Below are 27,149 nucleotides of genomic sequence, written 5' to 3' on the forward strand. Positions count from 1 at the left end.
CCCACCAAAATTTTTGATATCTTGAAAATAATTCCAATTAATGATCGGTAACTTTATACCTAAAAGTTATTAGACTGTTAGTTCAAATAAGTTCTTATGAAATTGTTCGACGTTCAAAATAAGGCCATTTTTAATATATAAGGCGATTTATTTGCTTAGTTAACAAACTTTAGTAGAGCATATCGCTAATGAAAATTAATGGAAACTGTTATCAATTTTTATTGGATAGTTCCTATCATAGTACCTATAGTTTCATGAAGCAATCAATTTATATATTGAAAAATAAATTAAGATTAAATGACTAGCGTCTTTAAATAAGTTCTAGTATGTGTATACGTCTTATCCTAGCATATAGTAAATATAGTAAATAGTAAAGTAAATAGCATCGAATGTTATTTATAATTTAATAAATAAATAATTTAACGACAGTAACCTTTACCTTTACGACTTTTACCGTGTAAATGTTATCATAGACACGTAGACTCTCCTTAAATACATAGCAGATATAAAACAAAATCAATTTATAACTAAGTACATTTGTACAGAATGTGTATTGAATAATTGGGAATACAAGCTTTTCAATGTACTCGCAATTGTAGTGGTGGATATTCCTTAGTCCAATTCAAAGTACATATATTTTTCCATAAAAAATAATTATTTATATAATAATATCATACTATGGATTAACTGTATATGTTAATTCGTAAAGATATATAATATTTAACGGAAATGTTGTTTACAATGTTGTACATAATTTTTGACAGCATAAAATTTTGCTTAAGAATTATATAAAACATTAAAATAATTATTATACGCTGTTGTATATGAAATATACAAGGTATACAAGTTTTAGTCCCAAGTTTGTAACGCTTAGAAACTCATCTGTTTGTGAGCAGGATAACTCAAAAGCGAAAAGAGATATCAAGTTGAAATATTTATAGCGTGAGTTTGAGTTTGTAGATGAGAAACAGGTAAATTGGGAAGATAGAACAAAATTTTAAAAGTAAAAAATGTGCCATATAAAATAAACAACTTCTGTTTGAAACACTTTTTCGTAAACATAATTGTTTATCCGTGAGGGCGCAAATTAAGACAAAACTGTCCATTTTCTCCAAAACTATAAAAGATAGGAAGTTGGAAATTTGCAGATAGCTCCACTTAGTGGTATTGTGAAAGATTTTCAAAAAACGAATCAAGATTCTCGGGAATACTTTCGAAAATTGGAATTTTCGAAAACCAAAACAAATATGCAATAAAGATTTTGTTGTTAACACTCTGTAAAGCATATAAGAAATACATTAAATTATAAATCTTTTTAGATACCTTACAAAATTAGAAATCTTTTTCGTTGCATGTTTTTAAGTTTTTGTAAGTTGATTTAAAAACAAATACCTATGTGCTTATCTTATCAAATCCGAAATAACTTCGACTATTTAAATATTTCTCTAATCTAAGCTGAGAGGTGTTATAATACCCTTTTCGCTCGTTACACTTCGAATTCGTTTTAATAATATAATATTACATAACAATATCGAAAAGCTCTATCCCTTAAATATTTTATGTATATTTATTTTTACTATTTCAATTTGGCTCGCGTGCTTCGTCGTTCGAATCAATGCCTTTTTATTATTTTTTCTATATAATTTGTATGACTTCAATTATATTTGAATGATTAAATTACCACTATGGGACTAAACGAAGAGTAGGTAGGTAACATTGCCAATAAGAAATTTTACATATTGTCTTACTAATTAAGGTAGTTCATTCTTAAAATGGCTTTTCTTAGAAATTTAATAAAATTAAAATATATTATATTAATCAAAATAGTATTTATACAGTTGGCTCCACATAGAAAACTTTTTTATTATAAGGTTTACGAAAAAAAGTTGTGCTTTCGAAAATATTAATATTCAGCTATTCACCTTTGACATCGAATGACGGAGTGTCCAGAAATTGGAAAAGTTCGATAAGAATGTCAATGGTCGTTTATAAATGTAGACCATTTAGAACTAATAAAGGAAATGGTTCAAGAAATCACTCCTGAAATATGTAGGAGTGTATCTAAAGAATTTTGTAAAAGTACAATTGCATGTATGGAACGCGAAGGTGGATACGTTGAGGCAAAAACGAACTGAAGGTAACTGTTGTTACTTACGCCAACAATAGTATATCTCGAAAACGGTTCTTTCCATTTTTTTTTAAAAACAAAGTATTGAAAGTTTAATTTATGATGTATTTTTTCGTACCAAGAAAATGATTCTTTTTCGATTTGTTGAAAAAATAAGCAAAAAAATCAACTCATAAATTTGCAGTTGTGTGTGTGTATTGAGTATATGTATAGATACAATATTTTAGTATTGTACACTTTTGTCACAAATAGAGCACGAATATAAGGGCACGTTTTTATGGATTTGACTGTAACGATTGAACTACCTTAATACACCTTAATCTTATTATTTATCCATATTGTATTTATTACATGCGTCTGCCAATTTGTGTAAGGTTATACTTTAATGTATGACCTTAAAACCCTTTTACTTGAAAATTATTACTATTTTTTTTTTCATTTAACAGGAAAATTTGAATAAAAAGCAAATTGCAATACATGCTTTCAATTCATAATTAACAATTTTAAAACCAGATATATAGATTTTCATGCATTATAAACAATTCCCGCGAGCTTAACAGAATTAATGTATTTTTGGTATCGGCGCACGGCAGTCAACAAAGTTTTTAACACTTCGAAACAATGTTCAGCCCGACAAACGAAATTTTTATGATATTCTAATGAAATTTTTTGATTAATGTTAGGATAACAACAAACAAGTTAGAGAGAATCTCGATCGATAAATGTAAAATTGGATTATTTATCATACGCAATTTAATATTTACCATGAAGTTTAATATTTACCGAGACCAGAATCCATTTTCATTGATATTAAAAGTATTTTTCTTTGTTTTATTTTAATTTAAAATTGCAAATCTCTCAAAAAAAGACGGGTTTGTTAAAATACTGTCAGTATACTGGCTCTTAAACTATTACCAATAATAGGGGGTGAAAATACGATGGGTGACTTAGTTTAGAAATTAATAGTTTACAATTTTACTCATAATTACCATTATTAAAGTTCTGCAGCCCCCACATTTGATTCAGTATAAATGTATAAAAAAAATTTAATATCGATTTAAAAAAATTTTTTTTTATAATGATATAATATAAATATAGAATTTTTAAATTAATAAAAAATTTATCAATTTAAATAATTGAACGGAAGCCAACGCGGGCGGGTTGAATAAAAAATTTCATAAAACGGGTGGGTGCATGCTATCGTATTCGATCATCCAGCAGAAAAAAATAAAACATTTTCTTCTTTCAAGGTGAAATTAAAAAGGAAAAATTATATACATTTTAAAATTTGATCGATTATTTATATAAAAAAAAAAATAAAAATATTTTTAATACAATTAATAAATGGAAATCATAAGTCACATTTTCTAAACAAATTTTCCCACAATTTACTTTACAAATTCATTTCAATTATATTATCATGAATAAAATATAAGTTACCAAGAATATTTGAAATTTTACTTGAAATAAAATTATAATTCTAGAATCAGAGTTAAGACTTCAAAAAGTTTGAAAGAGGTTTTCAATTCATGAACATATTAGACCGTGAACATATATATACTTGAAACTTCGTGAGTGGCTTCATTTTGGCGAGTCTACCAAACTTGAAAGACCTGCGTTTTTAAATGAGCATGATAGCGACATATCTAAGCTATCGGTCTGATAAAACGCAGCATTTTTTGGGAATGTCTTTAATATAAGAAAAAAATGTTTATTAATCCGAAATTGGCTTGATTATTATTCCCTAATGAATGGCAAAGGCGAAGTATTTGCGGCCAGCATTGGATTGAATAAATGTGTATTTCTCTCCAACTATATCGAAATGTGTAACGAATCGTTAAATTAATTGCATATAAGTCGCAAAAAATATAGCTAGACTTCAGTTTTGTCCAACAGCAAAAATTAAATTAGATACAAAATGTTATGACCCTAGAATAAAAAAACAGGGACACCGATTATCTGAAAATCTACTCAATCAAGTTTTTATCTATCATGTTATGTAATTATTATGTAATCGTGTAAATCGAACCATATGTATAGTTGTTATTAAAAGTCGTTTAACGCTTTGATAAAAATAATTGACATTGATGGTATTTGTTGAATAAATAATTCATAAGAAGTATGATGATACTTGATATTTTAAAAGAGAACTTATTCACTTTTAAATAAATAATATTTATACACTTTTAGACGATATTTTCTTGAAAATAATAATAGTTCAGTTAATTTAGCTTTCACAATAAATGGATTAAAGTGAAAAAACCCCGATTTGATTCAGTGTAAAAAAACATTAGAGAATACCTAGAGATTTTCAAAATGCAATAGATTAGAGCCCTTATGTCGGTTTTTCGCTAGTTATCACTTATGTGTTTAATTTCGGGACCAAGATTCCACATTCTTGAAACCTATTTGAGCTAGGTTAATTATGATCACAAATTTGAAAAGTATGACCCAAATTTAGTAGGATTACATACTCGGTTTATCAAAATTGGATAAAATTTGGGTGTGATAGAGCAAAATTAAATTTTTTTTATTCTGATGACGTCATAAAGTTCAAAAATTCGATTTTTTTGATAACACAGGCAAATTTTATCCGATCTTATTGGAATTTTTTTTGAAACCCACTAATTTTGGGTAATTCTTTTCAGCTGTGATGTCAATTTTTCGCTAGCTATCACTTATGTGCTTAATTCCGGGACCGGGACTCCACATTCTTGAAAACTATTAAAGCTAGGTTAATTTTAATCACAAATTTGAAAAGTATGACCCAAATTTAGTAGGATTACATACTTGGTTTATCAAAATTAGATAAAATTTGAATGTGATAGAGCAAAATTAAATTTTTTGGATTCTGATGACGTCATAAATTTCAAAAATTCGATTTTTTTGATAACACAGACAATTTTTATCCGATCTTATTGGAATTTTTTTTGAAACCCACTAATTTTGGGTCATTCTTTTCAACTATGATGTCAATTTTTCGCTAGCTATCACTAATGTGCTTAATTCCGGGACCAGGACTCCACATTCTCGAAACCTATTAGAGCTACGTTAATTTTGATCACAAATTTGAAAAGTATGGCCCAAATTTAGTAGGATTATATACTTGGTTTATCAAAATTGGATAAAATTTGGATGTGATAGAGCAAAATTAAATTTTTTGGATTCTGATGACGTCATAAAGTTCAAAAATTCGATTTTTTTGATAACACAGGCAATTTTTATCCGATCTTATTGGAATTTTTTTTGAAACCCACTAATTTTGGGTCATTCTTTTCAGCTATGATGTCAATTTTTCGCTAGCTATCACTTATGTGCTTAATTCCGGGACCAGGACTTCACATTCTTGAAAACTATTAAAGCTAGGTTAATTTTAATCACAAATTTGAAAAGTATGACCCAAATTTAGTAGGATTACATACTTGGTTTATCAAAATTGGATAAAATTTGGATGTGATAGAGCAAAATTAAATTTTTTGGATTCTGATGACGTCATAAAGTTCTAAAATTCGATTTTTTTGATAACACAGACAATTTTTATCCGATCTTATTGGAATTTTTTTTGAAACCCACTAATTTTGGGTCATTCTTTTCAACTGTGATGTCAATTTTTCGCTAGCTATCACTAATGTGCTTAATTCCGGGACCAGGACTCCACATTCTCGAAACCTATTAGAGCTACGTTAATTTTGATCACAAATTTGAAAAGTATGGCCCAAATTTAGTAGGATTATATACTTGGTTTATCAAAATTGGATAAAATTTGGATGTGATAGAGCAAAATTAAATTTTTTGGATTCTGATGACGTCATAAAGTTCAAAAATTCGATTTTTTTGATAACACAGGCAATTTTTATCCGATCTTATTGGAATTTTTTTTGAAACCCACTAATTTTGGGTCATTCTTTTCAGCTATGATGTCAATTTTTCGCTAGCTATCACTTATGTGCTTAATTCCGGGACCAGGACTTCACATTCTTGAAAACTATTAAAGCTAGGTTAATTTTAATCACAAATTTGAAAAGTATGACCCAAATTTAGTAGGATTACATACTTGGTTTATCAAAATTGGATAAAATTTGGATGTGATAGAGCAAAATTAAATTTTTTGGATTCTGATGACGTCATAAAGTTCTAAAATTCGATTTTTTTGATAACACAGACAATTTTTATCCGATCTTATTGGAATTTTTTTTGAAACCCACTAATTTTGGGTCATTCTTTTGAACTGTGATGTCAATTTTTCGCTAGCTATCACTAATGTGCTTAATTCCGGGACCAGGACTCCACATTCTCGAAACCTATTAGAGCTACGTTAATTTTGATCACAAATTTGAAAAGTATGGCCCAAATTTAGTAGGATTATATACTTGGTTTATCAAAATTGGATAAAATTTGGATGTGATAGAGCAAAATTAAATTTTTTGGATTCTGATGACGTCATAAAGTTCAAAAATTCGATTTTTTTGATAACACAGGCAATTTTTATCCGATCTTATTGGAATTTTTTTTGAAACCCACTAATTTTGGGTCATTCTTTTCAGCTATGATGTCAATTTTTCGCTAGCTATCACTTATGTGCTTAATTCCGGGACCAGGACTCCACATTCTTGAAAACTATTAAAGCTAGGTTAATTTTAATCACAAATTTGAAAAGTATGACCCAAATTTAGTAGGATTACATACTTGGTTTATCAAAATTGGATAAAATTTGGATGTAATAGAGCAAAATTAAATTTTTTGGATTCTGATGACGTCATAAAGTTTAAAAATTCGATTTTTTTGATAACACAGGCAATTTTTATCCGATCTTATTGAAATTTTTTTTGAAACCCACTAATTTTGGATCATTCTTTTCAGCTGTGATGTCAATTTTTCGCTAGCTATCACTATGTGCTTAATTCCGGGACCAGGACTCCACATTCTTGAAACCTATTAGAGCTAGGTTAATTTTAATCACAAATTTGAAAAGTAATTTTTTTGGTATCGAAATATCTTAAAATGACTGTAGTAACAGATAATATTTTCTTGAAAATAATAAAAAAGAATTGACGAATGTCATATGTTCCAAACTACCTACAGTAATATTAACTACTGCCGCCAACAAACCAACTATCATAACAAACAGTCAAAAACTCTCTCAAAGCATTGAATATTTATTTTCAATAAATGATATCGGCCAAGAAAAACTTTGAATGAATATTATGATGAACATATATTTAATAAATATTTACGACATTTTTACTTCAATGACCTCCAACCATTTAATAATATATCGTTTAAAACGAAATAACTATTTTAAGTAATTAATAAGTTCATATGTTTTTTAAAAAGTTTATGTTCATAATTACAGGAACACTTTATTTCACATCAAAGAGCGTAAAAGTCTATAAAGTTTATTTATTAATTTATAAATTTTTATTTATTTTCTATTAATTTATTTGATATATAATTTATCACTCACTATTTTGGTGGAAAATAGCCAATGGGCTCTCATTGATACACACACAGATAGATGGGGGGACAAAAAGGATGCTTTGTTAAATGATTAATACATACTTGAAACTTAGTGAATGGCTTTTGAGGAGTCTACCAAAATTTCTCTCTACAACTTTTTTCGAAAGTTTTGCGTTTTCAAATAAGCATTGATGCGTTTTTCTAGACCGATAATTTAAATAAGACATCGCAGCGAGTCTGGTAGACTCGCCAATAGGAAGCCACTCACGAAGTTTCGAGTTAAAATTAATCATTTTACAAAGCATCCTTTCTGTCCCACGGTCTACCACTGAAACTGAGAAATATATTTAAAAACTTCTATCAAGTCAGATTTTCTTGCAAAACTCATTTGAGAAATCGAAAATTTAAGGAATTCAATGGGATAATAGAGGATATGTTTACTCAAGAAAAAATCTCGTAGTGTTAGGAATTGTAAGTAATGTCCGTTGATCATATCCCAACAAATTAACGACACCCGATTAGTTTATAATAACCCATGCAGGAAACAGAAGATGAAAATCGAGAACGTACTAATAAGAAGAAAGTGTTTCGAAGATAGAAACTGACAATTCAGGGGTAAGTATCATTTCTAGTATCATCTAATTCAATTTCAGGGGGTAGTATCATTCCTACCAACCTCTTCAATTAATCAATTTTATGCTTACGAAATGTATAAAAATTCTTTCGAGTAAATTTTAAAAAATTCTGGAAAAACGTGAAATATCATTGATTTTTGTTGAACTCACTCGTTTTTTCCTGTGCATATGAAAATTTTTATTCTACAGGTAAAAAGCTAACACTTGCCATTTGTTTTAGGGGTATTGGTGCCCCTAAAACTTCAGTAAATTTCACCTAATTTGAAGAGAATAAAATTAAAATATAAGTAGTGATAATGAAATATTTCAATGAATTAATTGTGAAAGAATTAAGATTTAGAAATGAAAATCTTTTAGTTTTATCAATTTGTTAAAAAGATAAACAAAAAAAAAACAACTTAAAAATATGCGGTTGTGAATTAAGTATAAGTATACATACGATGTATAAGTATTATGTACAGTAATACGACTGTCTTATTCTTAGATCATAGTCATGTTCTAAAATATTTTAAAAGCTCTATTAAAAATTGATGTTTGTTATAGCGTGGAAATTTCTGTTTTGCATAAAAGCAAGCCAACCAGAAAGAAAACTTTTTATAACATTCAAAATAAATGTTTTGGACAGCTTATACAAACATGAAAATTCAATTTTAATATGCTTGTTAAATGGCCATAATTACAAATAATTTATAGAATTTCAACAGGAAACAAGTGTTTTATAGTTTTACTTAAATTTATAATGAAGACATGAAATGACATTTATTTTCAAAATCAAATCATTCAATTAGATGACATTTATTTGGCCATAAATCATCACAATGCAATTATATATATGTTATTTTGATTAGAACTGATATTAAAATTAATTAAGAATGAAAATAGTGTAATTTTTAGACAAATAACTTCCTATTGTAAAGTGTGATACACAGAATCTGGAATGGGGGGATTTGCACTTACGTAAGAGCCAATTGTAAGAGCGACTAAAGCTTCTATAATGCCAACATGTGGAGAATTATATAATTTGTACCGATTTTTATCCAATATCATCGTTTTCTTTGGATCCAAATTATCCAAATTAGTCTGGAACAAATTTTTCATGAAAAATTGGATACAAAATATTTTTATGAAATTTTTTAGGTGATTTGAATGAAAATCGTTTCTAACTTTAATTTAATTTGGCTCATTTAAGCATAAGATCTATTTATTCTAAAATATAAGATAACTGGTTCCGCGAATTTTAAATTTTTACTCTCTAAGGCCAATGTATATCGTTACTCAATAAATAATATCAATTTTTACCTAACGGCATCATTCTTTCTGGGTCCAAATTAGCTTACAACTAAGTTTTTGTGAAAATTCGAGATTTCTATAGTTTTTCAAAATTTAGAAACAATCAGTATTGAATTTTGTATTTACTATATTTTAAATTCAACCAGATGAATTATCTCATTTTCAAATTTTTCACAAGCCTAACATAAAGTAATTTTTATCCAAATTTGATTCGATTATTTGATACCAAATTTCAGTATTTTATTTAAATTCGTAATTCTATATAATTTCGAGCGATCATTTAATGACAGAAATTCCCTCAATGTGTATATTTCTTCTAGATTTTTTCAAATGCTTTTTAATAGTACAGTTAAAGTTGTTACAAATAAAGGAAAATGAAAGAAACCGCTCGCATTTTGCTAAAATCTCAAGAAATGTGTTTCTTAGGTGTGAAATATCATTAGTAAGGCATGAACTAATGACGCAAATGTTTCTATTTGTTAATAAACAATAAATTGTTAATACAATGAAACGAGTTGACTTACAAAATTAATAAATAGGCAATTTGAATTACATATATGTTATAGATGTATGATAGTTTTTGATTATTTGACAAATACTTAACATTTACGTAATAAAAGTTGCCTAATTACTAATTTTTTAAGTGAACTTTAACATTAATCGTTCCATTGAACTAACAATTTATTGTTTATTAACAAATAGAAACATTTGCACCACTAACTCATGGGTTACTTACGTGATATTTTACACCCACGAAATTGCATTCGCTCATTCCACGAGCGGTTTCTTTCATTTTCATTTATTAGCCGATTTTTGTAACATCTATTACTATACTAATGCTCTTATGTTCAAAGACACACTGGTATAATTTAATGGTGCCAAAAATTCCTAGTAGAAGTCAGCCAAAGTTCACCAATTTAGGTGCCTATTTTCCGCTAAAATATTTTGACAATTCATTTTATATTTACCTATCCAATTTCTATGCTTGAAAAAGTTACTAATTACTAACTAAGATTAATTACTAAACACATGAATATCCCATAATACTTATTCAATATTTAAATCCCTTTTGAGTAATATTTAATAAATTTTAGGAATAATAATTAGAAATTAAAACTTAATGGTCATTTTATAGTAAAATATTGTTCATACTGAAATGGGGATTTTCATAGTTTGTTGTTGACAACCAGCTTGTCTTAAATGTAATAACGATTGCATATATTAATTTATAAAATTGATATTACTCATAGGAATTTATTGTTGTTAGTTACGAAAATGTAATAAACGTTAAAATAAACTTAATTAAGGATGTTCAGTATATCATTTTCAAAAAAAAAAAATGCTTCCTTTCTTGAATTCTATTTCAAATTAAAGTTACTACAAAGAAACATGTCGAAGTTTTATCAATATTCATTACAGTATTTTCCAACACAATTAGTAAAACAATTATTTATCGTACATGCATGAAAAGGCAATTTTTCTTCGAATACAAGAATCAATCAAGTATCAAACCCTTTTCAGGTACAAATTTTACACAAAATGATATGAAAAATAGAGTATTTGACAAATATGTTTTTTGTAATTCTATCAATGTGTTCCTATTTTATACACATTTTAACCTACCGGAGCAAGTGGAAACAACAAAGTTGTAATTGCATGAAAACAGAAAAAGTTGTTTGGTCCAAACTGAAAACAAAATGATAACAATTGAAATTTCCACTGATATATAATTGGAAAGGGTACAGAAACTACGTCTTGATAGGTTTCTGTTTTCTTTAGTTCAACGATTTGTTCTGTAAAAGGATTAATTAATACCTAATTTTATTCTAATATAATAAATTTGAAAGTGTATTTGAATGTTTGTTTAATTTTCTTCACGAGAAGATGAACCAGAGAGATATTTGAACTGGTAAAGAAATCGCGTTAAATATCTCATAAATTCGGGAAAATTTTATAATTACATAACTAACTTTTGTCTTCAATAGCACAGTAATATATTGGTCAAAGATTCTACCATAATAAGGACTTCCTAAGAACAGTTTAACAAATCAACAAATTTGTTAAAAAATTTATCCTCAACATAATCCTATAAAAATACATGGCGCAATTCACCCAATAAACCCATTAGTCAAATTTTTGGCATAGAAATAGTTGGATATTGGAAATGTTTCCTAGGACACATTTTACCGATTAAAATATGAGGTTCTTTCTATTAAAAATCCATTTTTATACCATGTATATATGAAATATACATTAAGATATACTAAGTTTAGTCCCAAGTTTGTAACGCTTAAAAATATTAATGCTATGAACAAAATTTTGCTATAAGGGTTCATAAAATCACCTAATTAGTTCATTTTTGTCCGGTTGCCCGTCTGCCTGTCTATCCGTTTGTGAACACGATAACTCAAAAACGAAAAGAGATAGCAAGTTGAAATTTTTATAGCGTCCTCAGAACGAAAAAAATAAGTTTGACTTCGTAAAAGAGCAACATTAACCAAGGTCTTGAGTTCGTAGGACCCATCTTATAAACCGTTAAAGATCTAGAACTAAAGTTTAAATATATAAGAATGTTACTAATAAAACAACTTTTGTTTGAAACATTTTTTGGTAAACATCACTGTTTACCCGTAAGGGCTCAAATTAGGACAAAACTTTTATGTCTATTTTCCGCAGGAAGCTTCAACGAGTGGTCATGTGAAACATTCTCGAAAAAAAAAAGCTATAGATAATACTTTCGAAAATTTTCGAATAATTGTGTTGGTGATTCAAACTTTTGTAGTTTATAATAAGGCAAGCACTGACATTAAACACTTTCTATACAGAGTATTTCAACATTTAACTCAGTCAATTGTTTACTTTCGCTTGTTTTAACTTCCATTACAAATCTACAGCTTCTTTTTGAATATATGTAAACGCCACTTCTAAAGTGGTATTTATTATCTCATTATTTTCAGATATTGAGCAAAATCAGTTTAAGAAAGATGAAGATTTTAAGAATGCTGCTATTATAAAAGTACTATTCATCGAAATTATGGTCTTTTTAAGTAATCAACTTGAATTTCATTTTTTTTTTTAATTGGCTTTAAATTTTTCAAAGAGCGTTTACTATGATCAGTTCTCTTACTAAGAGACCGCGGTTAAAAATATATTTGTCAAATAATCTATTTTGTATAATTTTACCATTCTTCCGGAAATTTAAGGTAATAGAATTCTCATTTCATTTTTTATTTGAATTTAAAAATTAATTTTTTTTTTTTTTTCTAATCAATTAATCCCAATTGTATAAATAGTGGCCAATTTATTACTCACATCTTGGACACTTTAAAAAAAAAACAGACTGTCGCCAAAATTATTTATAAATCAAACAACTATGAAATTTTTTTTTTATGTAACTCGCGAATTTTCGAGATAAATCATACGGTTTTTATTAAGGTCACTTTCACATTCCGTCGCTTGAACAAAAACCCAAACAAGCAACTTACGCTAAGCAAACCCAAGCAACTTACTTTAATTGCATCAGATTGATCAGCTAAATTAATTGGAATATGAATTGGTTCTTGAAATCGACAGCAACAACCACAGCACGGCATTTTTTAAAGTTATTTTCCACTACTTTTAAAAAAATATACCGCAACAATTAAAAACGGTTTAAGTTTAAACAACAATTAAAAACTGTTTAGCACATAAAACAAATTTCCTAATGAAAAAACAACACATTTTTTTTTAAACCAAAACAAAAAACCACTTGAAAAATATTTCACTGAAAAACCACTACGATAAAAAGCAATTAATATTTTTTCTTTCGCAAAAAGTTACGCAAAAACGTTATATGAACATTTATAATATCAATTGCTTTTTTCGTTGCAGTAATAATATGATAATCGTTAAAAAAAGCACGTGAAATAATGAGTCGGACACCGAACACATCGATCGAGACGACCTCGTCCACTTTATACTTTTATGAAATGCTTCTTGACAAGAATAGCATCTCAGATATATCTCACATTTTCGAAACTTACTTAATAGAATATACCTACATATTAAAATAGTATATGTTACTAGTAAAGTAAATAATTGCACGCATTTTATAGAATTCCCTGATTATTCTTCAACCCCGTACTTTTCTAGATAAAGGAAAGTATGTGCTATAATGATCCCCTTAAGAAAAAATGTCATTTATAGCAAAATTATTCGAGATATATATAACGTCGAAGTGTTTTTGGTTTCTTTATTCAAGTATTGCAATATTTGCATGCCAATTTCTTTTAATTTGTTAAAATTTTTAGAACTATTCAATATTTCTCAAAAGGGATCGTTTTACTGACCTTGTAAGAATAAGTGGGTAAGATGATCCCATTGCATTTTTTTCCAAACAGTTCACATAAAATATTAAAAAATAAAAAGAAAATCACTGGTAAAATCATCTAAATTAACACATTCAAGACCCCCCACATGATATGGGATCATTTTACCTATTACAATTTTACACACAAAATAGGGATCATTTTAACGTATATAAAAGGGATCATTTTACGACATATTTGAATATCGTCATAAAAGCTGACCTTAAAGTTTATTCTACGCCTATCAAAATGTGTTATATTACTATTAACAGACAGCAGAAGCCAAGAGTAAAACAACCAGATTCTGATGTATCTTAGTAGATTTTTGGACATATCGATTAAAAGGACATACAAATTGCCGGTAACATGTATACTTATACTTTTAATAGCTACAACTGAAAAACATAGCTTTGATAAGTTTTTCTTATATGATATATAAATAAAATAATATTTTGCACAATTTAATTTATAATATTGCCACCTATCTTTCTATCGTAATAAAGTTTAACAATTTATAACGCTTCTTTTCAACGCTTTACGATTGCGTAATTTGAAGTATTTTTGGATGGGCATGTTAAAATCATTCAGTTTTGTTCGAATAAAAGTTTCAAGAGTTTATAGACAAATTTATTGGTATATTATATGGGTACTTGTTGCGAAAAATTTGAATAAATGGTCATTGACTCTTTTGTTATAAAATTGTATCTAATTAAACTAATCAAATTTTAAAATTAATCGACCAAAATTTTTGGATTCCAATTAGATAGTACATACGGTGATTTGACCCAAAAAATACAAAAATCGGGTTTATTTTACGGTTGGTCAATTAAATAATTTTCAACGGTATCTCGAAAACTACTTCGAATCTAGCGAAAACCTGGATTAATATTACAAATTTAAGCTGTCATACATATTTTAAGATTTTAGTATTACAATCGGCCAAAAATATCAACGGTGAAAATAAAAAAAATGGCATTGTTTTAAGCTCCTACCTACACAAGCTTAATTATCACATGCTCAAATCTGTACAAGCTCAAAGAATTTTTCATAATCCCTAAAAATATTTTAAAAATTTACAATAATAATTAATTAATTATATTTTGAAAATGTCAAAAAAAATAATTTATTAGTCTATGACAAAAATAAATGATTCTATTAATTATAGTGGAGTAGAGATTTTTAATGATAGTTCATTATCTAAGCGAGAATTTGTTTATATTTTTTATACATCATTAAAATTTTAAAGGTCAGTGTTAGATATGTTTATTTTTGAATTAGTATTGAATGAAAATCGAGGAAAAACGATATATTACCAATTTAAGTTAATTCTTAATAATTATAGCACCTTAACAATGAGTGTATGCTGTCATCATTTTAATTCATTTAATCTTCTCGAAAAAGAAAATTTACTTCAGTTCAAACTAATGCCCTTCCATCTAAAGAGGATAAAGAGCGTCAAAGGTCAAACCATTTAAAATGTGCTAACAACTGAGGTAATTGTTTGGGCCAAATCCATCATGGCGGCAGTGTGAAAATGCCAAATGGATTTTTTTGGATAAATGTCCCTGACTGACCCAAGCAATTACGCCAGATGTTGGCACACCTCTGACCGTACGGAAAGATAGGCGATGCCCAGTCTATGTACTTAATGGTGTAAGGAATGAAATTCTTGTGGTCCATATCATCAACTAATTCCCAGATAACAAAAATGAATTTAACAAAAATGTGTGTAGCTTTTGTCTAATAGCTTCAATAAAAGTCAAACGAACAAAGTGGCTTTATAAAAATTCAAAGTGCTAATGAATTTAAACACTTAAAAAAACGAATAAATCATTCGTCAAGTTAATTTGTATATTTACAAGTGAACATTAAAAATATTATGTAAAAAAAAATGTATATTTCAATGATTTTAGGAAGTTATTCGATAAAAATCTATTTCGATTAAAATTTATTCATGTTATAAAGTTATGTCATTGACTCATTCACGTATTATAAATAAATTTTGCAAAAAAAAACACATAGTATATAAAAAAAAAAATTAACGATGTGATGTATTAAGTCCCCACCTGTTCCCCATCTACCAAATATAATGTATTACATCAGACTAACGAAAAAACTAAGTAACCTTGTTTTTCCAACACTCTCACATAATATCGAAAATACCTACGTATATAAATGTATATCTAACATCCGAAGGAAGAAAGGTGTTCCGTTAATATTAAGCTTGATGTATAATGACGTTGTGATTACGGAAATCTTTTCGAATACGTAATATATTATTAGCGTTGAAAAATTTACATATTTCAACAGGTGTGATAATGTGTATTGTTTATGGAGAAACGATAAACGTCATGAAAATATGTTTTTTTTTATTAAGATATTTCATATAAAATACCTCACCTCACGCTAATTTTTCCAGCCAGTGTGAATAAATGAAACAGAAATGACATTATATGACCCAAGAGAGAAGAAAATGTAAATTTTTTAGATTAGTACCACTATACTACAGTGGAACCTCGATAACTCGAACCTCGTTTAGTCATAATCCTCAGTAATTCAAAAAAAAAAAAAAAACTTAGGAGACGACGGGTTTAAATGCTATGAAACTTGGAATATAAATTCTGAGTATAAAAGCAAAGGGCATGGCTTTGAGTTTCTTTCCAAAAAAAAAACTATATTGTAAATTTAATTTTTTTGTAGGTCATTTATTGCACAAAAGAAACCCATTTTTCATAAGATTGCATAAAAATTAAAACATGCATTTGTTAAACAGATGTTTTGTTCAAAAAAAAAAAAACTGACGAAATGAGCTAAGGCATAATAATATAATTTACAAAAATTTATTTTTATCTTATTTCTCTTACGCAACGTGTACATAACTCAATTCACAAAAACAAAAATACAATTAAAAATTAGTCCAGGAGATAGTGAAGTATATTTTCAATTCAATTTACAATAAAGCTAATGAAAATTCTATAAAATATTTGTAATAATTTAACGAACTCGCATGAAAAGTTAAATATTACCCGTAAATTTCTAAAATATTTATAAACTTTAAAAATAAATGTCACATCTTCAAAATTTTAGCCCAGCTAAAATCAACTATGATAATGAATTCATGCACAAAGCAATGGGTAACGCTCATCGCATGTGATTATCAAAAGAAGCAGTGTGGCGCACATCTGCTGGCGCAGCTAATGATGTACCTAAGTATTGAAAATGTATGGTTCAATCATAAAGCTCAAAGAATAGTTTTTTTCCATTGTCGGATTTGATAAAGATAGCGCCCTATGCCCTAGATATCGCAGGGCATCCTTTGAGGTTTATTGGACCATAGATTTTTCAATAGTAACCCCTCATCTATGCTTGAGCCTCATGTACCTTAAAGAAAAATTAGATGGGGTACCGAAACTCTTTTTAGCAACCGCTCAGTAAATTAAATGAGCGCTCACTTCAGCTAAACGTAGTCATTATTTCACACAGTTCAGTCACTATTCGCATATCGCTCGTCGCCCCCCATCGCTTTGTGCATGAACTCATCAAATAATAAAGCAAATTATTCAAATATAATCTAATTCACAGGCTTATATTAAATATGGACAGGAAAAATACAAAATAGCTCGAGGATGTAGGCTTTCACTTCACCGTAACAAGTCTTTTTGGTTATCATGAATTTACTCACGAATGGCAAATCACAAAGAGACTTTTAAATTTAAGGAGTATTTTGGAAACCAACTTCGTTGCATTATTAATCTACAGTTATTAGCTGCGTCAAGGGAAAACGAACCAAACCGTTAGCCAAACGAAGACGTATTTGCTTACCGTCCTTACCGTTCAAATAGAAAAAAATCGAATAACTCTTCCGAACTACATAATAAAATTATTTACTAGAAATTGCAAGTTGTTTACATATGTTTTATTATATTATTATTAATACCAGATTTATAAATAGAAAATCACATACATATCTATCTAGGCTAGTAGGGACATAAAGAGAAGTAAAGCTTATAAAGATGAAGCATCAACACAAATATTTTTAATGTTTTAATTTTAGACATGAAAAAATCAACACCTTTTAACTTTACTCATGTACTTACTCAACAAAACAAACGTATTTAATCAATCAAGTTACTTAACAAAATAACATAAGCTAATTGAATATACATTTTAAAAGTTTGAAAATAAAATAAACTATTTTTTTGTTTAAAAATGAAATCATAAATAATTTTACAAAAGGAAATCAAAAAGATGTACTTCTGAAAAGTAATTAAATTTAAGTAACTTTTATTAATTTTGTACATTTCATAAATAACTTTATAACTTACAATATGCATCATATCATGACAATCAAGTTCGTTTTATCGAGTTCAGGACACGATGAAGACATCCCTTAGTCTAATATTCGATAAAGAAGTCCTGAATATTGTAAATACATTAATCCCTTAGTCTAATATTCGATAAAGAAGTCCTGAATATTGTAAATACATTAATCAATTACATAGGCCTTTAATTTAATTTAAATAATTTTAATTTTTTTATTTAAAACGTTATTTTAAGTAGGAACAAGATACAGTGACTACCAGCGAGATTGTAGCATAGCATGACAATCAAGGATATAATTTTCAACAAAGAATGTACCCTTATTTTTCCTTGGCCAGAAGTTATCCATAACATACCTAATTTTCGCTAAATATTTTACACGAATTTACTTATTTAATTCAAGTATCTCATCAATGCTTTGGTTTTCCACATATTATCAGTCTTTTTAAATTTTAGTCGCGATACCACCCCATCTAACTTTTTTTTAAACACAAAAAATTGATAATGACTGCGTTTAGACGTTAAGACAACTAGCCCAGGAGTGGCGAACCTATTTTTTCTAACAAAATGTTTAATGAGGCTATAGACGTGCCGTAGCACAATTTTGTCAACGAAATTGACTAATATGCTAGCGTAAACAAACTCTACGTCATTAGCAATTGCAGTCCACAATGTAACTACAATAACAAACAAGCACCCGTTCGTAATATAATACTTAATAATGAACTTTGTGATCAATGGCGTATCCAAAATATTGTGTTGCTTGCCATCAATGGCACGCGCACTATATTATTTACAATCCCTGGCCTAGCCCAATGGTAATAGGCCTTTATCCTAAAATTTTTTTATTGCCTCAAACGACGTTCATTATCGATCCAAAACATCGCGAGGAATCAATTTTTGGATATCATGTACAAATAGAAAGAAAGGGAAATAGCACGTAGTGACGTCATAACCTAAGATTGTCATAAAGGCTACATATCAAAAGTTGTTTTGCAAGATAAATATAGAAAAAATTATTAAATTGCTTATATCTTTCATGTTTATGAATCATTTATTCTTGCACATTTTTAAATTTAAATGAAAGATACATTGAAATTGACACCAGGACAAAGGCCCTTTGTAGGAATCTGTATTAGCATAAGTAAGTTATAATTACCTAAGTAAATTTAGCATATTTATGGATGGTATGCTAAGCTATATGCCCTCCAACCCATTTTTGGGTACGAATTATATGGACAACTCCAATCATTCTTTTTAAGTACTTTATAAATTAAGACTAAACAAATCTTTACGATTTTTGATTCAAATTTTCTGGTTGCGTGAAATATGACGATGGAAATTTACTACCCTTTTTATTCGAAATTTGTAAAGGACGATTAATACGATTGCACGATGTTAAAACACCCATACGTGGTGAATTATTCTCTACATCATCATTACTTTTAGTTTTCGGACTTGGTAATGGTTTCCATTCCGAAATAACTGCAGGTACAACAGATTGAACTTTCGGTGTGACTTCTTTACTTCGTTTTTCTTCACGTAATTCCAATAAGCTTTTCAATTCGATAATATTCTCATCTTTTGCTTTTAAGACTTCCATTAAATGTTTAAGTTCATTTTTCATTTTATTAAATTCCGATGTTTGTTCTTCGTATTTCGTTTGTAAAGTTTTCATATTTTTCATCCCATTTTCATGATCTTCTTGCAATTGAGTATGATTTTTCTCTAAAGTAACTAAAATTTTACTAACAAGTGTAAATTTCTTTTTTAATTGCTCGTAACTCGTATTCGTTTGAACGATTATTTGATTTGCTTTATTTAAATCGTCTGTGTTTTGTTGTAAAGCAACTTTTAACTTCAGTTCTTGTTCCGATTTCATTGCTGAACTACTTCGTAAAGCTTCAATTTCTTTTTCATTCCTCGATACTGTATCACGTAACATTGCTATAACATCACCTTTTTCCTTTAACGATTGTTCTAACACCGCAATATTTGTTCGAGCCGCACTTAATTCAACTTCTTTCTTCCGTTTTTCATCCTCAAATTGTGTACTTTGATATTTCGATTGCTTTAATTCATTTTCCAATCGTGTTATTTCACGATTCATATTTTCAATCGTGGTTGTATATTGATTAATTTGTGTTTTTAACGTTTTCTGTGTATTCGTTAAATCTTTAATCGTTGAATTTAAATTTTGAATATTTTCCATACTTTTTAATAATTGTGTTTCCATTTCCGTTACCTTTTTCTTATGTTCGATTTCAGTTTTATGTAGAATTTCTGAATTTTCTCTACGTATTCTCTGTTCGGCATCCGTGATTCCTTTACATAACGCTTCATTATCTTTCATTAACGTTGCAACTTCGACATTCAATAAATCGTTTTTTTTCTCTAAACTTTGTACGTGTTCTTTATATTTATTTAATTTTTCCGTAATATTTGCTAAAATTGCTTCTTGTTCACAAGGAAAAACTTTTAATTGTAAATGTACTAAATTTTTAAAATCATTTCGTTCAATAAATTCTAACTTATAAATATTATTCGAATTGCCCATAACTAATTGTAAAAATATTTTACCATTACCGCATTGCTGAAGTAAATTGATGATTTGATCGGAGAAATCGGGAAAATTCACTAATAAACCTTGTTCACTTTTTAAAATTAGATAATCTTCATGAGTTATAGTTACTGCATACAGGAAAAACACATCCGATTCATCGGATAATGTTAATTTTAAATTATATGATGAAGAATCGATGGTAATTACAATATTTTTCTCGTTGTGACCATTTTTAGTAAGCACAATTATATTATGTGATGCTTTATATGTATTTCCAAATACCACTGCACCATTTTCGTAACATCTATTTGCATTATTTTGCATGCACATACGATACATTTTTTAAATAATTAATTAAAAGTTTTTTTTGATATAATAATCACGACATACTTTATGTTATAAATTTAAAAATTATCAACCGTCAACTATAAAATTTATGAGTGGTAAACAAATGATTTGAATGTTTGACACAAGCGTACATAGTCAGTGTCAGATGGTGAATTAGTGATGGGCAATTTCATTTAATTTATCTGAATATCAATCTATTTCATTCTATTTAAAAGTATTTGAACTATGGTTGTCTTTTTTTATATTCGTGTTAAAAGTCAATTGACTTGTTTATATTTTAATTTAGTGATGGGTTTCATTGGTTGCGTTCTTACGACAAAACATTTTAAAAGTAATGTAAGATGTTTATATCAAACATAAAAAAGGTGTTTATGGATAACTAATTGGTAAAATTATTATTAAAAAAATTATCGCGGCTTTTTAATTTTCCAAAGTCATTAAGATTCGAAAGTCACGACAATCCAGATATTTCCTAAGAAATTGACTGAAATCGATCCGAAAAAGCTCCCTAGGCATGGTATTTTAGAAGATATCATCAAAATCAAGCATCCGATCATCAAATGGACCCAATATTTGAATTTTATGGGTCAAAATGACATAATATACTGAGTTTTATCGAAATTGGAAGCAAATAATTTTTTTCGATTTTTTCAAAGGGGTACCCCTTAAAAAAATTACAAAAAATCGAAAAAAATTGTTTGCCTCCAATTTCGATAAAACTCAGTATATAAGGTTATTTTGACCCATATAATTCAAAAATCGTGTCTATTTGATGATCGAATACTTAATTTTGGAGAAATTGACTGAAATTGATCCGAGAAAGCTCCTTAAGTATGGTATTTTGGAAGATATCATCAAAATTAAAAATCCGATCATCAAATGGACCCGATATTTGAATTTTATGGATCAAAATTGCACAATATTCTAAGTTTTATCGAAATTGCAGACAAAAAATTTTTTTTCGACTTAAAAATCGAAAAAACCGAGCAAAATTTTATGCTTCCAGTTTCGATAAAAGTCTTTGGTTAAGATAATTTTGATCCAAAATGTTCAAAATCGATCGAATCATCAAATGGGAATGATTTTAATATTTTCTTGTACAGAGGATTTCGTAAAAATCAGAAAAAGAATTGATAATTTTTAAGATATCAAACCAAACGTCAAATACGTAATAATTTTTGTAATAGAGTATTTTTCTTATAAAATTTATTATTTTAAATTATTATTTTAAAATACAATTGAAATAAAAATAAATATTTTTCTGTTCAAACAAGTTCATAACCGGATTAGCTTGGTGTTATCGGATACAAAGCTTTATAATAAAACAGCTGCTAGACACAATAATATAAGCTTTCTGTAAATAAACAAATATTGTAATATGACTAAAGAATTTTATCTATCAAAAGTATTAAAAACAGCCAGATTAAAAATAATATATCTCATCGATTACAGTTAAAGACTTTAATAGGTTGATAGCCTTATTGTAGACCGGTTCCTAGCCCAAAAAATGGGTCTGGACTTAATTGTAAAAATCTCTCCAAAAAAATTACTTAGGCATTTGATAAGCATTTGGAAAATTCATTCACTCATTGCAAATATCGAGTGAATCGGGAATCTTCGTGCAAAATTGAAGAGTATATGGTTCAAAAAGTCAAGTGCAAGAGTCTTCATTCCAATTTTTCATTTTGTTGGGAAAGAGACAAGCAAAATAGCCTCCAAACCCTATATAAATATTTTTTAGAAGAATTCTAACAATTGATGAGAATGGATTCAGGAATCGGGAAGGAGAGTCTCGACCCAATTTTCGGGTTAGAAACCACTGTATTACATTTTCATAAATATTATAAAAAAATTAATATTTATTGTTGACCTAAAATATGTAGTCTAACCTTGGGCGTCTATTGAGTCTTTAATTTTTTTCAATATTAATTAATACTAATTATAAATATAAACAGAAAAATTCATCACGCTGGTAGCAATGGAAGCTAAGCGAATTCCCTTTTAAGTACAATAACAAATAAATTTAACATTTGTTGAATTTTTCCATTATGGAATTCGAGTGTCATATTCAGTGAAAGTTTTAACGAGTGTCATTTTCATCATGTACTAAGTACGAGTGAAGAATATTTGAAGAAATTTTTTGTAAACTTCAATCAATGATGCAAAAGCAATAGCTAATGTTTCTTAAAGAGAAAATTCCCTGATAAAGTGTTTTGTTTAATAAAAACTTTAATTGATATTTTAAATTTGTCATGCGCAAATTCTGGATGGATATTAAAAATACTTATTATGAGTTCAATATCCAACTATAAAGGATGTCCTTTTCATAAAAATTTGGAACTTTCATTTGAAAAAAAAAATGACATGATAAACCGATTAATATTAGCGAATTACTAATTCGAAGAGTGGTAAAAATATTCAGATATTAATGAATTTAAAAAAAAAGGTCATTCAGATCGAAGAAATTTCACTATAACTTACTAAGTTCCTATGACGTCATCAAAATCCAAAAAAATTGATTTTGCTTTATCATACGCAAATTCAACCCAATTTAGGAAAAGTGTGTAGCCTCATAAAACTATAGTCATATTCTACAAATTTTCAAAATATATCCTGAGTCCAAACTATTATTCAGTAAAATAGTGTGGAGGACGCCTTATCTAAGCAATCAATTATATTTATTTATCAATATCGGGTTTCATGATAATTTGTTTATTTTAACAAAATGTTTATGCAATAAACATATTTACCAAATGTTTGATCGAATAAAAAGTTAATAATTTCATAACTTTTCTAATAAAAATATTAAAATTTTTTTAGTAATTACTATTTTACCAAAAAATTTTTAGTATTTTGCAGTTATTTTTTTAATGCAGAGTTTTTTCTGCATTGAACCATTTATGTGTTATATTAAATACTTCGGTATAAAATCTATAGACATATAAAATATAGGTGTAATAAAAGCCATATATGAACACTATCTATGACACTGCGTTAAGTTAAATTAATTATTATCTATGGTATTGCGTTAAAAATCATAGATATCGTTAATATTTCCACTTTCATAAAGAACGAACGCCGCATACAGCTACATTCTCTTTCACTCCTTAAAAATTAAAGTGTCAAAATATTCATCAATTTTAAGTTTGTCTCAAAATTAATCTTAAAAAGAAGAAGTTATCGACTTTTTATCAAATTTGCAGCTGTTCTAGTATCGTATAAACAACAATAACAATAGCTTCCTAAGAGATAAATACATAAAAAGTGATTTTTCACTTACCGGTAACTGACGACTTTGGCACATAAGGTCAACTAATGGTTTTTCGGAGGATGGTCGACTAACTAGATAGAATGCTGAAGCCGCTGCAACACCCGTTAATGCTATTGCTCCCGCTGGTCCACCAACGTAATGCATATACTGATCCATTTCTTCCACTAAATTAATAACACACAAAAATATATAAATAATAAAATATTATTATTATTATTAACAATTAAAATGAATTTTATATGTTATTTTTATTCAGAACACAAAATAATAATAATAAATAAAATATTGTGATAGGAAATTTACATGCAGATTTAATTAATTTATGTGTTTGTAAAATATTTTAATAAATTGTAGTATAGTCCAGCAGCTACATACGAAATTATTTTGGGAAAATAGGTATCCCATCGGTTTTAGTTAATTATCATTTATAATTCGGATAATTTCTCGATGAATATCGATAAATTTGAAATTTTTAGAATGAGTAAATTTGCAGAAATGTTTACCGAGATATATTACGTTAGGTTAGGTTAGGTTATATTGGCTGTCCATGAAGGACACACTTAGACTATACCATTGTGATACCTATGTGTTTTATACCACTTTTCCGCTGATAATTTCATTTATCAGCTCCTCAATTATTTTCAGAGGCTGAGTGCAGTACCTCCTTCATGCCCTACACCAGCTCATCACAACTATTAATTAAATTAATTTTTGTTATGACGGCGGGAATCGAACCCGCTACCCTAAGCATTCAGTTTGCGAATAAAAAATAAAGCATCTTTTTAAATCGTTATTTTTTTAAGTAAACATGAAGTAAGATAAACGCATTAGGCTCGAATTATTGTTTGAAGTAATTGCAATAATTGATGTAAGTTGCGTTAGGTTCAGACTCCTGACATACGATTATATTCGGGTTAAAAAGCAGTGAAGGTTTAACATTTATAAATGAAATTAAATTGGATAAATCATATTTTTGAACTAATAAGCGACAGGACTACTTTTTAAGTATTCCCATATTAGTTGTAAATAATTTTGTTATATACACAATACATTTATACATTAATACATATTTATTTATAAAAGATGCATTATCTTTTATTATTCATACTTAAAATTAGTCAAAGAAATAGATAGAACTTAATTATTTAAAGTATCAATGTTTATTTAATTTAACCTGTCAGTACTCGCGTTATAAGCATTTTTGCTTACGCCCAATTTAAAACATAAATAACTTATATTTTTCAAATCTGGTTGAAACTTTTTAATTCTTCATATAATTTTATCTATCCTCGAATTATGAATTTTTCAGATTTTTCAACCTATCTATAGCTTTGAGAAATTGTGAGAATTTCTCTCATCACGAAAGTAAAGGTATAAGCAAAAAAATTTTAACTTCGGACTAATATTTCTGGACCTGTTCGTGTACTTTCGTTAGTTTAATATACGTCGTACTCAAAAAACATGTAATAGAAATATGGAGAAATTAGTTAAAATAAATTTAATTATTTCGAATATTTCCCTGCTCTACTTATATTTTCGCTATCAAACGTCATTCAATAATCACGTAATCAAACTACTTTTAATTAGCTAGTGCCCCAAAACAAAAAAGTTAAAGAATATTTAACGCGCCAAATATTTGACGCAAGTGCAGAACGATCGAACGATTGACGCGAGTGCTGACGGGTTAATAGCTTAAAATGTAAATGATATTTTACTTGCAAAAAACTCAATTCTCTATAAAAACTGCAATCCCATGAAACATCGTACATTGATGATGAACGTGTCAAAAAATTTTCTATGAGGGCGGAGTCCCTCCCAAATACCATTTTAGTTTTAAATTAAATACATATTTCAAATCAAATCAGTTTTTTTTTTTTCTATTAATCCGTTTAAATTAAATACATTTGTAGCTCTAGCAAATTAATCTCAACAAAAAATTATGCATTTACATTTTTAACCATAAAACCACCAACTCTAATCCTTAGCTCATGTGGTTAAAATTCACTATTTTAAATGTTGGGTGCATTATGAGATCTAACAGAGATTTTAAAAAAAATAATAATTTAATACCCTGCAGTTAAACATCGTACATTTATAGCTCCGACAAATTATTTTCTATGAAAATTAAAATCTATTAATCCTCAAAGCTCAATTTGTTTAAAAAACCTTCAAAATTAAGGGTGATCGGACAGTTAAGGCAATGTATGGATAAAAATCTGAATTTTTGATATGTTATCATACGTAGAAAATAGTGTTTTGAAAAAATTTAACCAAGGGTTTTCATGTAATTAATCAAAATTGGAATTTTTTAAAATGTGAAGGCATTCATTTTCGATAATGTCGATAAAGTTTTTCGATAAGAACGTCCTTAAGCGAAGTTAAATTGAGAAAAAACTATAAGCCGTTTTTTGTCAATCGCAAAATAAACTAGTTATCGAATTTCTCATTTTTTAAGCATAAATGGTTGTAAAATTCACCCCCAAAACTAACCTTGGTTATAAATTTAAAATTTTGACATAATTGTCCTGTTATAACTGGTATAAAACAAAAACTTTTCCTATATGATTTAAAATTTGATTATTTGGATTAGGTAATAAGACTGATATCATTGATTACAAATAAATTGAATATAAATGAAAAAAGTTAATCTTTTCCTCATTGAAAAATTATAATAAAATTAATTAATTGTCACTTGAGTTACAGAGCATTATGTAATTCTTGAAAGTTTCTAGCCCCTTTTATCCCCGTTTTAAAAAAACTGTATTTTAAAATAAATAATAAATATATTAAA

The 27,149-nt window shown here is 27.9% G+C and overlaps 1 protein-coding gene across 2 annotated transcripts in view; it reads right to left on the reverse strand.

The window, feature by feature from the left end:
• Positions 1 to 27,149, reverse strand: part of LOC123300961 (long-chain-fatty-acid--CoA ligase 1) — a 36,442-nt gene that overhangs the window by 8,557 nt on the left and 736 nt on the right. The window contains exons 1-2 of one of the 2 annotated variants that reach the window (XM_044883651.1): positions 13,411 to 13,463; positions 13,020 to 13,210 (exon numbers count right to left, since the gene is read on the reverse strand). In XM_044883651.1, the coding sequence (XP_044739586.1) occupies positions 13,020 to 13,103 (84 nt within the window). In that variant the 5' untranslated portion in view covers positions 13,104 to 13,210; positions 13,411 to 13,463. Of the gene's footprint in view, positions 1 to 13,019; positions 13,211 to 13,410; positions 13,464 to 24,367; positions 24,523 to 27,149 lie in introns of those variants that run through there. The other variant, XM_044883650.1, reaches the window with a different exon arrangement.

This window comes from Chrysoperla carnea, chromosome 5 (assembly GCF_905475395.1).
Source record: "Chrysoperla carnea chromosome 5, inChrCarn1.1, whole genome shotgun sequence".
In the NCBI taxonomy this organism is placed as follows: Eukaryota; Metazoa; Arthropoda; class Insecta; order Neuroptera; family Chrysopidae; genus Chrysoperla; species Chrysoperla carnea.